The 16762-nt window shown below is 53.5% G+C and overlaps 3 protein-coding genes across 5 annotated transcripts; 2 read left to right on the plus strand and 1 right to left on the minus strand.

The window, feature by feature from the left end:
* The first annotated feature begins 4777 nt into the window (after window positions 1-4777).
* LOC122899405 (glycoprotein endo-alpha-1,2-mannosidase-like protein) lies at window positions 4778-11088 on the plus strand. Of its 2 annotated transcripts, XM_044237071.1 has the most exons (4): window positions 4778-5327; window positions 6561-6670; window positions 7526-7602; window positions 8678-11088. In XM_044237071.1, the coding sequence occupies exons 1-4, from the start codon at window positions 4778-4780 to the stop codon at window positions 9312-9314; spliced, it is 1374 nt and encodes a 457-aa protein (XP_044093006.1). In that variant the 3' UTR covers window positions 9315-11088. The 2 variants fall into 2 exon arrangements, with proteins under 2 accessions (XP_044093006.1, XP_044093007.1); XM_044237072.1 differs by lacking the exons at window positions 4778-5327; window positions 7526-7602 and having other exon boundaries at window positions 6600-6670.
* Window positions 11024-15391, minus strand: LOC122899406 (yrdC domain-containing protein, mitochondrial). The gene is made up of 5 exons (XM_044237073.1): window positions 15000-15391; window positions 14329-14443; window positions 14085-14204; window positions 12139-12281; window positions 11024-11829 (listed from the first exon to the last, which is right to left on the minus strand). Exons 1-5 carry the CDS (start codon window positions 15389-15391, stop codon window positions 11769-11771), a joined length of 831 nt encoding a protein of 276 aa, XP_044093008.1. The 3' UTR covers window positions 11024-11768.
* Window positions 15193-16426, plus strand: LOC122899407 (uncharacterized protein C1orf122). Of its 2 annotated transcripts, none has more exons than XM_044237075.1 (3): window positions 15193-15517; window positions 15743-15944; window positions 16188-16426. In XM_044237075.1, exons 2-3 carry the CDS (start codon window positions 15897-15899, stop codon window positions 16281-16283), a joined length of 144 nt encoding a protein of 47 aa, XP_044093010.1. In that variant the 5' UTR covers window positions 15193-15517; window positions 15743-15896; the 3' UTR covers window positions 16284-16426. The 2 variants fall into 2 exon arrangements, with proteins under 2 accessions (XP_044093010.1, XP_044093009.1); XM_044237074.1 differs by lacking the exon at window positions 15193-15517 and adding an exon at window positions 15605-15650.
* Window positions 16427-16762: the final 336 nt, after the last annotated feature.

Below are 16762 nucleotides of genomic sequence, written 5' to 3' on the forward strand. Positions count from 1 at the left end.
TACCTAAAAATGTCTTTATTCTCCCTTCACACTTGTTAAATTGGTTATAGAATTCTAGGTTCAAAGCTATTTTCCCTCAGAAGTTTGGAGGCAACTCTCCCCGGTCTTCTTGCTCCCAGTGCTATTCTAATTCCACATCCTTGGGGTATGTCACCTCTTTTCCTAAAAGAAAAAATAAGACAGCCATTTCCTCTTCTGCATCTGGATATTGTCAGGTGGGAATGTGATGCTTGGAATCGCTTCCATCCTTTTTCAACCATGAGGGAAAGGCCAAAGAAACCTAGAGAAGACAATGTGATGCCCCAGTGTCTTTGAAACACTGGGTTAACCATCTCAAAAACCACCCTATCTAAAGACTCTTCAAAATGTGGGGTCATGGGGTGCCTGGGTGGCTCAGTGGGTTAAAGTCTGTGCCTTAGGCTCAGGTCATGATCCCGGGGTCCTGGGATCAAGCCCCGCATCAGGCTCTCTGTGAGCCTGCTTCCTCCTCTCTCTCTGCCTGCCTCTCTGCCTACTTGTGATCTCTGTCTGTCAAATAAATAAATAAAATCTTTAAAAACAATGTGGGGTCATAAGCTCACTATACTTTAAGAATGAAAATGTAGTCTGAGACCACCAGAATCAGCACCAACTGAGATCTTATTAGAAATGCAGAGTCTCGGGCCTCATTCCTGACCCACTGAATCAGGATCTGCATTTTAAGAAAATCCCCCAAGGACTGACATGATGTTCAAGTTGGAGAGGCACTCCTTTCAGCCATATTTAGCTATCTTCCTTCTTATTTACAGCCCAACTCATTCTGAAAGCGTGAGTATAGCTGACAACCTTGAGGCCACAAGTCACAGAGCCTTGGCTCGCTTTGAATCCGGCGACAGTTTCCGAGGTAAGAAGAATTCTGATGTCCCTGCTCCTGAGATTCTTGTCCTTGGGCTCTTCCTCCAAATACTAGTATAGTTAATGCTAGGAAAGGACTTTGCAGCTGGGATTAAGGCTACTAATCAGTTGGCCTTAAAACAGAGACATTATCCTGGCGTATCCAACGGGGCCTGATGTTCACAGGAGCTCTTACAAGTAGAAGAGGAAGTCAGAGAGATTGAGCGTGTGAGGGCTGAGCCTGACGTTGCTGGCTTTGAAAATGGAAGAAGGCAGCCACAGATCAGGAAATGCAGGCAGACTCTTGAAGGTGAGAAAGACCCCCCCACCTGACAGCCAGCAAGGAAGTGGGAACTTGAGTTCTACAATTCCACAGAACTGAGCTTCCGTGCCAACCATCTGGGATGCGGATCCATTCCTAAAACCTCCACAAAGGAGCAGAGTCCTGCCAACACTTTGATTCTGGTCTTGGGAGACTAAGGAGAAAACCAGCTGAGCCACACTGTGCCTGGACTTCTGACTTCCAGAAACTGTGCGATAGCATTGGTGGTTCAGTGGTAGAATTCTCGCCTGCCAGAAACTGTGCGATAGTACACTTTCCTGCTGTTTGAAGCTGCTAAGTGTCTAGTCCTTTTTTCTGGACTGGACAGGTGTGCTAAGCCCGGACTTACCTCTACCTGGCAACATCCCCTTTCAAGCCTGCGATATGTCTGCCTGTCTTTATGCCTGCCTTCAGGACCTTCTCTGACATCATGGGAGCCTACTTGGCACAAAGGAGACCAGAAGAGCAAGGAAGTTAAAAGCCCTGAGGAAAACACTCACCCCGTGGATGACGGGGGCCAGTAGATAATTGCTTTAGCTGTAAGCTTTCAATTCTGGGAGGCATTTGTACACTTCTTAGAAAGCAGACTCAAAGCCCCATTAGCTGTAGCAGCAACCTCTGTAATGTACACTTCCCTTGTTTGACTCTTCTTTCTTTTTTGTCCCATTCTCCTCAAGTCCTTGTTCTTGTTTCCTATGATTGCCTTCCAAATGCCCACCCTGTTCCTAAGTCCCTTTATCAATCTCTGCTTGAAACTGACGGGCAACCAGCAAAGTCGACTCCATGAATTCATCTTGCTCAGAACGAAAGGTTAATTTACTGGAAGATTATTTCACTGTCTCACATTGAAACCAGGCCTCAAGGAAAACCGAAATTGCAAATCCAATACCACTAAGTTCCTCTCTGTTTCTTGTTCCTTCCCTAAAGGTATTATTTTTAGAGAGAAAGATGCAATCTACCCTCAACACCAGAGAGAAAAGTCCCAGAGAAGGATTGTAATTGATGACCCTTGGGTTGGTGTCCCTGATTGGTACAGTGGGAAGCAGGGCACTCTCACTGGTTCCTTGTGGGTCGGGGTTCTAGCCCTGGATCAAACCATACAGCTGGGTTGTGTGTGAGGGCCTCCAGGGCCACCATTATATTGCGGGGCATTACCAGAAATGGGGGAAGGACTGAGAGATGAGGAAAGCTCCACTCATTTTCTAAATCCTTTAGCATCCACTCTCACTTCTCTTACTGATGTGGGGAACAAAGGCAGAAGGAAATGTAGATAAATTAAATGTCCTTATAACCTGCAGCCCATTGACAAATACTTGAAATAGACAGATTATAATATTCCTCCAGGATCCTGCAAGTCTCCTTCAGCATATGAAAGTCCTTTTGGAACTTCCCTTAGTTTTACTTTCCCAACTCCAAGGTATATAATCACTGCCCCTCACATTCCCTGGGCAGCAGGGAGCAGCTCTTTCTGCCCATGGGTCCTGTCCCTGTGCTTTAATAAAACCACCATTTTGCTTCAAAGACATGTCAAGAATTCCTTCTTGGCCGTCAGCTCCAGACCTCATCAACGCACAACAACATTCCCCCCCAAACCAAAAACTACATCATTGCTTCCTTTTTCCTGATTCTTCTCAGCTTCCCTCACATGCTCTCCCTCCTCTGCCCAATGCATAAATGTTGGGGTTCCTGAAAGTTCCATCCTTACTCTTTTTCTCTTCCCATTCTTATTCATTTCCAGAGTCATCTAATTCCATGGCAGACGTCATGGTCTTCTCCCCAACATTTAAACCTCTCCAAACATTTAATCTAAACTAGTTATGGTAGTTTCATCCCCCCTGGCAACAATTCGTTTGGGAGGAACAGGCCTCAATCAGATCAGAATGGTGAGATTTAAGGAGAAGCTTGCTTAGGACTTCTGGGAAAGAGAAATCAGTCTTACTGTTGCCTGTTGGATAGGAAAGGGGAGAATGCTGCCTCAGTTGTCCCTGCAGTCATTCTGTGACACGAGGGGACCCAGCTTCGGTATGAAGTCAATGGCTGGCACAGCAGAACAGCAAGACGGAAGTGTCTCAGGTTCCTAGTGACATTGTTGAACAGGGAAATCCTCTCATTCTGCACTACCATTGGATTTCCTGCACTGTGAGATGATATACATTTCCATATTGCATAAGCCAGTTTGAATCAGGTGTCTCCTGCTTGGCGATGTAGGCATCCTACTTAATTCACACTTACTACTATGAATTCTCTCAAACTCACTTTCCTGGGCTCCAGACCTACCCACATTTCCCAACTTTGCTCCTCCTCTTCCTGGTTTTCCTACAATTCTTTCGCATAAGAAAGAAGCAGGTGCTTACTATTATGCCAAACTCTGCTATAGACGCTGGGGCCAGAGCAGCGGCTGAAACAAGATTGCTGTTCTCATGACCAGTGCAGGAGGCAGGCAATAAGCAAAACTATTTTCTGAATAAATGAAATAAGGAATAATGCACAGTAGGAACTCAGTGTCGAGTGAAAAAGTTACCACTGCCTATAGACTATCAGACCAGAGACTGGCAGCAGACAGCCCTGGGACCTGAGGGTCAGACCCTGCTCTTGTAGCCGCCGTCTAGGAATCTAGAAGGTTAAATAACGACCCAGGGCCTGCCCTCTGGAGCCGAGTCCAGAAAGAATGCCAACATGGACTGAGCGCTCACTTTGTCGGGCCCTGTATAAAGGGCCTTTGGGTAACTCTCATTTAGTCCTCACCGATTCTAGGAGTTTGTCCGAGGACAAAGAGCTCTGGACAACGGGCCTCGGACCCAGCGGTCTGGGCAGTGACAAAATCTCCCTCCAGCCAGTCCCGACCCTTGGGCTTAGGCCGGGTGCATGTGACTTTGTGCAAATCACCGTCACCCTCGTCTTTCCACGCACTAGCCCAGTGTCTGAAACGTCTGACCCCCGGGTTTCCCTGGCGCCGCAAGCTTCAGAGGGTGCCTGGGGTGTGAGACAGGGTTCGAGGGATGGGGGATGCCGAACGCAAAGAAGGGAGGTCCCTGAGATCAGTACCAAGGCGGTCAGTGGTCAGTGAAGAGGGATGAGCCGGCAAGGAGATCCCTGGAGAGAGAGACGGACACTGACAGTCGCATTCTTCCCCACCCAGGCCCTGCTCCCACGCCCTCCGGCACCGCCGCCGCGACCTTCTCCTGGGCCCCGGAGGGAGGGCATTCGCCTTCCCCACTGCGTGCCTCTACGCCACTGTCCCGGGCCCAAAGGCGACAAGTGCTCCGCGAGCCGCGCATCTTGACCAGGCCCCTGCTCCTTTGGCTCCGGGAACTCGCGGCTCTACTGCTCTTTGCCTCTCCTCTCGTCCACTCCCCCCTCGGCTCCTGACCACTTGGTCTGCGCCATCTGCATTCGCTGTGTGCCGGGCCCGCCCGCACTGCGGGGGAGAGGCGGGGAGCCGCCCACGCCGCGCTCGGCGCTCGGCGTCGCCGTCTCCCTGGGACGCGCGCGGGCGGCGCGGCGCGCGGGAGCCGGGCGGGCAGCCATGGCGCGGCGGGCGGGGAGGTAGCCCGGCGGGCCGCGGGGAGCGCAGGGGCCGCCATGGCCCGGCGGCGGCGCCGCGCCTGCATCGCGCTGTTCCTGGTGCTGCTCTTCGCCTTCGGCACCCTCATGGGCCTGCGCACGCTCAAGACTCCGGACGGACTGCCGGCGCTGGGCCCCGGCCTGGAGCTGGCGCCCTTTGAGCGACGCCCGGAGGGAGCCCCCGCGCCCGCCGCCCGGGCCCCGGCCGCCCCCGCCGCGCCGCCCCCGCCGCCGCCGCCGCCCCGCACCGCTGGCCCGGGCAGTCCCCCGGGCCCGGCCCCCCCGGCGGCCGAGCCCGCCCCCGGGCAGAGTCTGCCCGTCTACTCGGACCTGCACGCCTTCTACTACTCGTGGTACGGGAGCCCGCGGCGTGAGGGCCACTACATTCACTGGGACCACGTCATGGTGCCGCACTGGGACCCCAAGATCTCGGCCAGCTATCCCCGCGGCCGCCATAGTCCTCCAGACGACTTGGGCTCCAGCTTCTACCCGGAGCTGGGGCCCTACAGCTCCCGGGACCCCGAGGTGCTACGGGAGCACATGACCCAGCTCAAGGAAGCCGCCATCGGTGAGTTCCCCCCACCCCCCGGGAGGCCCTGTTCCCCAGTCTCCCCCTTCCTCAGTTTTCACACCCCAACCCCCGGTCGCCCTGTCACCGGGCCTCTGGTCCCACTCACCCTTCAGCCTGGCTTCTTACTCCCTCCCTTCTATTTTCATTCAGTACTTACCACGCGGCGCCCTCCCCCCTTCTAGTATTAAGACTCCTCCATCTCTGCCGTCTGACCCCTCACAGCAGGGCCCTTTCATAGGGCAGAGCTGCCTGGAGGGCCAGTGGAAGAAGGCATTTGCTCCGAGCTGTCCCAAGTAGGGACAGCAAGGAGAGGGAGAAAGTCTTCATCTCTTGGGCTTCTAGGCTTGGGTAAGTGAGGACTGGGCATCCTGACTCTGTAGGAATGGGGTTCAGAGGAGCCATGCCTAGGATGGCAATGCTTTCACACCAGATACAGGATAGGGCAGCAATCCTTCCAGTTCTTGCTGGCTGCAGAAACAAAGTTTGCCCATATTGCATGATGAACCCGGTTGTTTGCACTGGGGGGTGGGGTGGGGGGCGGCAGAAGCTTTTCTTCAAGTACTGTGGTTGCAAAGAGGTCCCTGGGAGACTCTTGTAGTCAGGCTTGGGTGGGGAAGCTCACTTCTTTCAGACCGTGTCACTGAATTCTCCTGGATTTTAGAACACATTTCAATTTATCTAGAGACGGTTAGTGAATGGGGGGTGGTGTGTTTGAATGACAGAGACAATGGTGGGAGGTATTCACAGAGAAATACCACAGAGGCTATTCCTCAGGATTTTAGTCTGAAGAGGCAGTCGAGACAAATGTTATTTCCCTCGGAAGGCATGAGATGACTTCTGCATGGGGCTCCTCTCTCTGCGGGAACTTAGAGGTGTCCTTCTTCTCCAGAGAGAGTACTGTGGCTTCCAGATGGGTGTGGCATTATCCACTCATTTCCTTTTGTTCTACTGCTTGCCATTGCAAGCGGAAGCCCGCATCCTCCTGACTTTTCTCAGGCTCCTTCCCTGCCTGATGTGCAAAGGTTCCCGTTGGCGCTGTGCTTCAGCACCGTGGGCGTGGACAGCTCCGGGAGGCTAGATTCTGGGATTCGATCTGCAGGAATCTGGCAGGAGCCTTGCTCAAGGTTTCATTCAGAAACCATTTTGCAGTTGGAGACAGTCTGGGAGGAAATGCATCTCTGTTGCGGGGGTACTGTGTGTCTCTGAAGTAGCTTCTGTGTTGTGACTCAGGCGTCCTGGTCTTGTCCTGGTACCCACCTGGTATGGCTGATGATAACGGGGAACCCTCAGACGACCTGGTACCCGCCATTCTCGACACCGCCCATCAGTACAACATCCAGGTGAGTGTCCAAGAATACGTCAGGTGCTCTTTGGCCCATTCTGGAGATTTCCCCTTCTTTGCCCATAGGGTTAGTTTTGGGCTTTAGCCCACATATGGCAGATACACAGCAAGTGTGGTGTTGGGGGTGCGGTTCTAATAAATAGCACCTGTCCCTCTTATTCTCTTGAATTTTGGGGGGAAAAACTGGGAAAACTAAATTTAGGAGAAATGGAAAGACTTAATAAGTATCACTGCGATAGAGGTTAGGGTGGAGACCCTGACTCTGGATAGATGGCAGGCAAGCGCCAAACGTCTCAGATCCCTAGTAGGAGGCAGTGCTGGGCCTCAAGGAGGGGAGTATAGACAGGCAGGTGCACTTTCAAGATGATGGGGTGGAGCTAAACATGTCCAGTTATTTTCCCCAAATGAACCAAATAAGTTATTCCCCTCTCCTGGGGTGAAGGAAGAGAAAGAGCAGAGCAGAGCCCCATCCCTGTTCCTGAGCCCATCACTGACATGTTAACAGATCAGAGCACCTTCGCCGGACAGCTTCAGCACACTTGTTCCTATGGTTTCAGATAGCTAGTGCCAATCATATAGAGCTGGCACGTAAGCTTAAACCAATTAACCATCCAGTGATGGCTAAACCAATTAGCCATCCCATGGGAATGATTCCCAGATGCCCTGCTGTGGGAGGTGGCCAAGCTTCTTGCCCCTCTTTTTCCGACCCTAAGGGCAGTGGCTGCTTTTATCTCTGTTATGCCCACTGTTGCCAAGCCTCCTCCTTTAAGCCCCAGTGGAGCATGAGCCTTATTATGGGTTGTGGCTTGTGGGCAGATACTCACCTGACCAGTACCTCCTCTGTTTGTGCCAGGTGGCCTTCCATATCCAACCCTACAAGGGCCGGGATGACATCACTCTGCATGACAACATCAAGTACATCATTGACACGTAAGGCTGCTATGGAGTCTGGATCTTGATGGGGATCAAAAAGGGGGATGGGGATAGACTTAGAGGGGTAGGTCAAGAGACACCAGGGAAGAATGTCGGTGTCCTCAGCAGCTCCTTCCCAGTAATACAGTACTAGGCTTGGAGTCAGCAACCTGGGTTTGAATTCCAGTTCTGCAGCCTCCAATCTGTGATCTGATGCAAGTCTCTTAACCTTTGAGTCTCATGAGAGTTACAGGAGTTAAAATATGTGAAAGTGCCTTGTACAGTGCTTGCAGTTTCATCCATGCATTCAAAAAATATTTTGAGTGCCTTCCGGTGTCCGGGCTCTGTCCTGAGCCCTGGCTGTACGGTCATGGGTAGGGCTAGCAAAGGTGATATTCTAGCGTGTCGCTGCAGTGAGGCACACAGTAGTTACACATGAAAAATCACATAGTGACCCATGCTATGAGAAAGTGATAGTAAAGAATAGAGCAGGGAACTGTGTTAACAGCATGCCTGAGAATGGGTGCTAGACTTTAGAACAGGTGGGCAAGGGAGCCTGAGGAGAGGAATGTGTGAGCTAACACCTGAAGGGAGTTAGCTCTGCAAAGATCTGCGGCCCATAATGGGACAAGCTTGACAGCAGAATAAGCGGCTGTGTAGCTGATGTGTGGAGATGGGGTAATGCAGGGATGGAGGTGGGGAGGGCCAGATCAAGTAGGACGGGCCTTGCCCGTCTCCTTCAGGAGCGGTCGGTTTTGGTTCATGCCTTAGAAAGAGAGTGGGTTATAGGGAGCCAGAAGTGGAAGCCTGGAGACCCAGTGGCTGGCTGCTCCTGTAGTCCCAGTGGGAGAGGGGATTGGTGTGGTGTGGGACTGGAAGTGAGGCTTTAATGGGAGGAGGTTGAGGCTGGGGAGAGGAAAGTGGGAACTAGGTTCTTGCTATGAGGCATGAAGAGTGCAAGCACGGGAAAGGGCTGGATCCCAAATCACACTTGGGCATCCGGAAGGACCTGATCCGTGGCTTGCCTGACAGCTGAGCTGGCTGCCCCCCTCCTAGGCCACCAGCTCAGGTTGTTCTCCCTCCTGCTCCTCAGGTATGGCTCCCATGATGCGTTTTACCGCTATAAGAACAGCATGGGTAAGAGCCTTCCACTCTTTTATATCTATGACTCCTACCTGACATCCCCTGAAGCCTGGGCCCACCTCCTGACTCCCAACGGGCCCCACTCCGTCCGCAACACCCCCTACGATGGGGTCTTCATTGCGCTGCTGGTGGAAGAGGGCCACACCCACGACATCCTGGCGGCCGGGTTTGACGGCATGTACACCTACTTCGCCTCCAACGGTTTCTCCTTCGGCTCCTCCCATCAGAACTGGAAGGCTGTGAAGAGCTTTTGTGATGCCAACAACCTCATGTTCATCCCCAGCGTGGGGCCTGGCTACATTGACACCAGCATCCGGCCCTGGAACAACCACAATACTCGGAACAGGGTCAATGGCAAGTACTACGAGACAGCCCTGCAGGCAGCCCTGACCGTGAGGCCCGAGATTGTCTCCATCACGTCTTTCAATGAGTGGCACGAGGGCACCCAGATCGAGAAGGCCATCCCGAAGAAGACGCCAACACGTCTGTACCTGGACTACCTGCCTCACCAGCCCAGCCTGTACCTGGAGCTGACTCGCCGCTGGGCAGAGCACTTCATCAAAGAGAAGGAGCAGTGGCTGATGTGAGGAGCCTGGCCACGAGGTGCCAATGTCCTGGCCTCCCCGGAAGGTGTCACCGTGTGGGGCTCAGCTGTGCTTGGAGACACTCGCTGGCCTCCCAACTTAGCAGCAGAGCTCCTCTGGGTGGCCCATGGAGCCTGGGCCAGTGGGGACCGGAGCTTCCTCCTCAGGCCTGTGGCACTGGGGTGCTTTGTAGGGATGGGAAGTAAGGCGGGCCTCCCAAGAGGGACCCAGAGAGGCTGGCAGGTGACTGGACTCAGCCCAGGGCCATTCCACAACCTGGAGAAACTTTAGAATTATCCCTTTGAGCCTGGAACTCAGCAGGTTGGTGTCGCATAGCAGTCCCCAGGTCACTGCTGTCAGGAGGGTTCAGGGCTCTGGGGAAGCAGGTGCCCTGCTTCCTCTCTGGCCTTCTTCCCATAGCATCTGTCTTCTCCAAGTGAGGGAACCATATCTGAGACTTCCCAAAATGGGAATTTTAGGTTGAAGCCCTACAGTAGACCCCTGAACACAACAATCAGGAAATAACCCTGAGCATTTGTACACTCATTCAACACATACTAATGGAGCACCTACTATGTGCTAGGCGCTGGGGAGAGACTTCATACGGGAAGGTTCTTTTCTTCCAGAAGCTTACAGGATCCAGCTTTCCTTATTTGGCGTGGCCTTGTAGCTAGTACCTGAGCAGTTTTTCTTTTTTTGCCATTTTCTCCAGTGCTGGGAGTTCAGTTTTTTCCTCCTCTAAGAAGATACCTCTGTGCCCCAGAGCCCACATTTCCCCAGATGACCATCTAGCTCCAGGGAGAGGACCAGGGCATCCTTCCTCCCTCCAGCTGCCTAAACCGAATGAGGCCCACTCGGTGGGGCCATTTTCAGTGCTACTGTGATTTGTAGTAATTAAATACAACATGATCTTCTCAAGTAAGCATTCCTTCACTCTCTTCAGGCCTTCCTGAACTCTGAGCCCTCCCTCAAATGCTGTGACAGACACATGAGATGGGCTGGCCAGTGTCAGCACAATGAAGAGTGAGTTTGCTTAAGAAACCAGGAGTATAAAGATGTTTAGAGGGAACATTTAACAGTGCTTATTTACAAATAAATGAATCTACTCATTGTAGGGGCCCTCAGGGCAGGTCCTGGAACACCTTCTTGGCAAGGTTTAGGAGCTACTTGGAAATATGTGCATTACTTTATAGGCTCAAGCTTGAATCCCACTTCTTGTGGGACCAGGGTGCAAGGCAGGAGGGGAGGAAGTGGGGCCTACGGATTACCATGGGACCCCCAGCTCCTGTGAGGTAATGGGCACTGGATGCCATGGTGGACAGGGCAGATCAGGACAGGAGCACAGGGCTGCACGGTGCCCTGCAGTACTTCACAGAAACAAGACACACTGAGGATTCATTTCACATACCACACGGTTTGAAAAATACTAAAAATGTGGCCAGCTCAGGGTCAGGAGCAGTAATTCTCATTCATGACAGCCTGGTCAGTTCTTTCAAAGGCTAATCTGTAGTGAGAGCCATAAAGATGTACATACACTTTAACCCTATAATCCTAATCCCTGAGGAAGTAATTCAAAAGAAGAAAAATAAACTATTTACAAAACATTTTCTATTAAAGAAAAACAAGGTTCAAATAACCAAGAGTAATTCTGTTTAACACTTGGCATACATGTGAATAAAGGCTCTGAGTACATACCGGATTCAATAAAGGTATTGTAGGCATAACTCATTATAATTTATTTTATGAATAAATAAGGAAAAAAGCCACTGGCTGAAAAGAGTAGTGAAGATTTGTTTTCTGATATTCTTTTGATTTGGCCTTCCTCAGTCCTGCCCCCTGCCAGCTGAGCTCACTTCCCACCATTAGTCCAGAATGCTGACTCTCTCCACCAGGCCTTAAGGCACACCACACCACCGGCCTCTCCGGTTTGGAGAAACAGTGTTGGGCCTGTGGCTTAACAGTCTTTATCCTACTCTAGGTCCAGCTTCAGGTGCCTAAGTACATGTCTTTGGTCACTGGAGACTTAACAGCACCAGCTGGTGCTCTGGCTGATTTGGACCTTAAATGCCACTACCTGCCAGAGAGGGGGCTCTGACTGGATTCCGTATCTGTTCCTCAAATTACTTCTCAAAAAAAATTTTTTTAAAAAGAAACTTATCAGAACAAGGCCATCCAAGGAATGTTCTCAAACAAAATCTCTAAGTCAGCTTTTGGCTGATACATGAAATCACAGATAATAAATAGGACCTCCCCCACCAGGTGTCAGACGAAACCAGCAGCTTCTGGGACTTGGTGTGCAGTATTCAGGAAGACACAGTGCCTTCAAGAGTCAGGACTAGTGACGCTGCAGCCCCAGTGGCCTCTCTCAATGAGGCCGTGCCAGTCCCCAGTGGACAGACACATAGTGTCCAGCACCAGTGCTTGGGCCTTCCCCCTACCCAAGACGCAAAAGCAGGATCAGTGTGAGGGGAGGAGCCCATACTTCTGTTGGAGGATGGCTGTAGTACTCTCCAGGGCACTGAGAAAAAAAAATGGAGGCAGTTAAAGTCTGACTTCTCAAAGCTCCGAGCCCACCAGAATCTGCTGATCAGTGACCTCTAAACCCTCAGGTCTTAAATATGCTCTCGTCACCAAACCCGTGATGAATCCTTTGAATCCCCAAAAAGCCAGCAAATGCCAGCAAACCCAGTCCATCCACCACTTCTCCAAACCTGCCCAGCCCACCCAGGATAAGGTAGGAGTGCCAATCCTTATTTTATTAAGGCCTTTTTTTTCCCCCACCTTCCCACCTTCCTCAAATTCTTTCCCCGTGCCATAGGAGACTCACCAGCCTGGACGAATGATGCCAAACTTTCCAGGTACAGACAAATCAACCACAGTTGAGCCCAGGCGATACTCAGGGCTCTGGCCGTTCCCAATTGGTCCCCCATCAATGACCAGGGACAACTGAGGCCAGAGGTCCTGGAACTCCTGAGAAGAGGGAGAGGAAGATCATGGACACCAACTCTGGCATCCACAGTGATGTCACTGTGCATGCAACGTGCACAAGGAGACAAAGCCCACACACGTCTAAAACAAGAGGCATCTTCCCCTAAGCAGGGAAGGAACCTCCTTCAGTTAAGGTTTGTCAGCATCTAGGACATGGCATCCTATGGGGTTCGGAGCTGCCCCAGGTTAGCACTTTAAGGAACATCTATCTAGAGCCTTAAAAAAAAAAAAACCTCACTGTGCCAAGAGGAGCTTGCACACAGGGCTTCTGTTAGGGACATACAGGTCCGATGACTGGAGGTCTAGGTGGATGTCCAAACATGTAGGCTTTTACCCTGAACTTTCGCCCAAACTTCTGAGTCAGTGCATGCAAGTTACGTCATCCAGTGCATCTCCTGGCTCTTAGGAGAACTCTGGGTAAGGTCAGGGAGAGGAAGGCAGGGTGCATTCTGCACATGCGTGACACCAGCTCTCAGTCCTTGGGTTGTGGGAAGGATAGCCCCTCCGAAATCCGTGGTCTGAACTGTTAACTGGCTTAGAGCATCATCCACTCTCCCCGCCACCACCACTCACAAAAACCCTGCAGCGGTGGCTAAGCCTGGGCATTTGGGATGGAGAAGCATAACCACCAGTTTCTGCAGTTTCTGTACTGGACAGGTCAACTGTTTGCTGACAAGAATACCCCCACTCCCATCCCCATTGCCTCAGGCATAGCCACCAGGTAAAGCCTGCAGTCCCAGAATAAGACAGGATGCTGGACTCTCAGTTTCTAAAGCCCCTGAAGCCACTCTCTAGGTCTGGACATGGAAAACCCCATCACTGTGCTGTGTTTTACATTTTAGTTCAGGAAGAAGAAAAGTGGTAAGTGACATCTTTTTTTTTTTAAAGATTTTATTTATTTATTTGAGAGAGAGAGAGAGCTCACGTGCACACAGCAGGGATACTGGCAAGCAGAGGGAGAGGGAGAAGGAGGCTCCCCAACGGGGAGTCTGATGTGGCACTAGATCCCAGGACCCTGGGATCAGAACCTGAGCCAAAGGCAGACTTAACCAGTTGAGCCACCCAGACACCCCTGTAACTGTCATTTCTTTGTGCTGTCATTCGTTCCAAGCTATGCAGTCAAGACAGAATCAGGATGGATTCTTTGACCTGGCTAGTGGCCAGGGAAGAGAACAGGGTCAGGAGTCCCTGGGCCAAGTGATTTAACTTTCTGGAGCCTTAACTGTCTTTACAGCACTGTTGTAAAGACTTAGTACCTGACTATACTTTCCAACAGCTACCACCACAAAAAGAAAGAAAGAATTAGATTCACCATGACGTTCCTCATTATTAAAAAGACAACAAGAAAAAAACACCCGGGCGCCTGGGTGGCTCAGTGGGTTAAGCCGCTGCCTTCGGCTCAGGTCATGATCTCAGGGTTCTGGGATCGAGTCTCGCATCAAGCTCTCTGCTCAGCAGGGAGCCTGCTTCTCTCTCTCTCTCTGCCTGCCTCTCTGTCTACTTGTGATCTCTGTCTGTCAAATAAACAAATAAAGTCTTTAAAAAAAAAGAAAACACCAATTCTTCCCCTCACCTCTCAAGCTTTTCAATTAAACCTTTCCAAGATTCTTTAATTTGGATCCCTCCACCATGCTACCCCACCCCTGCCAACCGGACAGACCTCCCACCATCAGACTAAATGGATGAACTCCTGCAAGGGGTTCCGGTGAACCATCAACCCTACTGACTCAGAGGAAACTGTGTCTGGCCTGGTTGTGTTTCTGCGGGGAGGGCTGGGTAACTTACCTCGACATTCAGAGAACTGGCCTGGGAGCTCAGGTTGGCACTGGTGAGAGCAAGTGGTCCCCCAAACACCTGGACCAAATCCTGTATGAAGGCATGATCAGGAATCCGGATGCCTACAAGCTATGAAGCAAGGAAAAAAGAGGATAGTCAGAAAGGCTGGAAGGGGTAGGGAATGGCTCTCTCCTGGATCCTAGTGAAAGCCAGATGGCAGAAGTCTGGGGACACAGGAGAAACTCTGACTCACAGGAGTAAAGGGATTCAGGTCCTTATTGAGCTCCTCCGAGCGTTCCAACACCAGAGTCACTGGTCCTGGCAGTAAGTCCTTCAGGAGTCCCTCAGGTACTCTCACATGGCAGTACCTGAAAAACAGAGATGGCACGAATCTACCCAAGAATGAAGGGTCTCTGCTGGTCCTATTCCAGACGGTAGACAGATCTAGAAAAGGGGAACCTGGGACTACAATGGGATCTGTCTTCCCTCTTCACCTCCGTCAGAGTTTGAGAAGGCGGTGCTCCAGAGGAACACCCACGGCTTGGAGCCCACATGCCTCTGGTCTCCGGGACTACAACAGCTACACCGTTATCACGCTCCGTGTTTCATTTTCTTCCAGGCATCCCCAGAGCGTCTGTTTCCTTTGTTGCCGTTTTTAAACCGTGGGAGTCCCGACCCCCTCCCCTCATCATCACAAAATCGCCGGGAGGATAGGGACCCTGCCTGCCTCGTTCATCGCTGCGCCCCAGCACCCCTCTCAGGGACTGGAAGACATTAAGTGCTCGATACACACTTCCAGTTCCGGATTCCTGGGTGAGCCTGGACAAGCCCCTCCCGCTCTCTGCGCCTCAGTCTCCCAAGCCTGTCACCGGAAGCCCCTCCCGCGGTGCCGCCCCCAGCGGGGCCGGGTCGGGGCGGCCTCACCTGTAGACGTCGGCCACGCGGCCCAGGCAGACGGCCAGCGGTTTGGCCTCGCTGCGGCCCTTGAGGCGGTACACAGCGCCCAGTGCCGCAGAGCAGCTCGCCGAGCAGGCCAGGCCGTACAGCGTATCGGTGGGGACGGCCACCACGGCGCCGGCGCGCAGCTCGGCCACGGCGGCCCGCAGCGCCTCCGTCCAGCCGGCGCGCTCCGGGCTTGCGGCCCGCACGGCCCCGCTCCCTGGGAGCCGGAACAGCCGGGCCCCCGGCGCCGCCGGAGCGGGGCTCGGCGGGCGGAGGAGGCGGCCCCTCCGGGCGGAGCCGGCCGGCCCCTCGCTCAACCCCACGCTGGCAGCCACCGCGGCCCTCAGCCCCCTGCACGGACGCGCCGGAGACATCCGCCAGGGCCCGCTTCCGGGAGGAAGTGACGCGCCCAGTCAGCTTCCGGCCGGGGAGGCTCGGCCCCACCTCCGCGCCGGGCAACTTAAAGGGACCGCGACCCCCAGGAGGATTGAAGGAGACCGGTGGGGACGGGGCGGGGCGCAGCTTTGCGGAGCCCTAGCGCAGCGCTGGGGAGGGGGGCGGCCGAAAGGGGGGCGGTGGTCGGGCCGCGCAGGCGGAGATGGAATGGGGCCCGGGCTCAGACTGGTCACGGGGGTGAGAGGGGGCCCGTCGGGGCGGGGGGAAGGGGCTCGGACCCCGCGCGAGCGCCGGCCCTGACCGTGTGTCTCTCGCTCTCTCCCGGGCAGGGAGGCTGCCGGCGTGGACCGTGGGAAGGCGGGGCTGGGGCTCGGCGGGAGGCCACCCCCGCAGCCGCCCCGGGATGAGCGCGCCCAGCAGCTGCTGGACGCGGTGGAGCAGCGGCAGCGGCAGCTCCTGGACACCATCGCCGCCTGCGAGGAGATGCTGCGGCAGCTGGGCCGCCGGCGCCCGGAGCCGGCTGGTGGCGGGGTCAGTGCCCACCCCGGGCTGGGCCTGGGAGGTGGGAACTGACCCGTGGCTGGACTTGCTAAGCCCTAGCTTCCCCTGGAGGGTGGAAGAGTGTCCCCACCGCCTTACCCCCGAATCTCCTTTCATCTGGGCAAGAGGCTTTGAGAAAGTTGTGCTATCCAAATGCCAAGTGGCCATGTCCTTGCGGGGCCTAATCCCAAGGCCTTTCCTCCCAGCCTCACTTTTCCTTTCTGTTCCAACCAGAACGTCTCGGCCAAACCCGGAGCACCTCCCCAGCCAGCTGTCTCCGCCAGAGGTGGCTTTCCAAAGGATGCTGGCGATGGAGCTGCGGAGCCCTGAGCATCCCTGATGGGCGCCCTGACTTCTCTCCGTCCCGGGGCTGGTGGCTGAACTCTGAACAACTCCCTTCAATAAAGGGGCCAGTCTTCACTGGCAGTGGCTGGTACTTGGCTCTCAGCCTGGGGTGGCAGCTCTGCTAGCAGCTGGGTTCACTCCCACTTCATCCTGGCTGAAGGCAGTGCTGAGCTTTGAAATGTAGCCAACGAATACCTTGTCTGATTACCCGGATTTGGACAGACCAGCAGTGCTCTCCAGAGTGGTCTGGCCTGCTTTGGGGGATCCAGGTGGTGTTACATGTCCATTTCATGCTTTGGGGGCTCCTAGCCCACAAAACACTTTTAGCAGAGCCTTGATTAAAAGGAAACCTGCAGACTTTCCTGGTGACCGACCTTTCCTTTCTGTCCCCCAAGACTCAGCTGGGGAGGGGAGAGGGTGGTAAGTAGAGGAAAATCATCAACCATGGGTAGGTTTGGGAAGAA

Source organism: Neovison vison, chromosome 2 (assembly GCF_020171115.1).
Source record: "Neovison vison isolate M4711 chromosome 2, ASM_NN_V1, whole genome shotgun sequence".
Lineage (NCBI taxonomy): Eukaryota > Metazoa > Chordata > Mammalia > Carnivora > Mustelidae > Neogale > Neogale vison.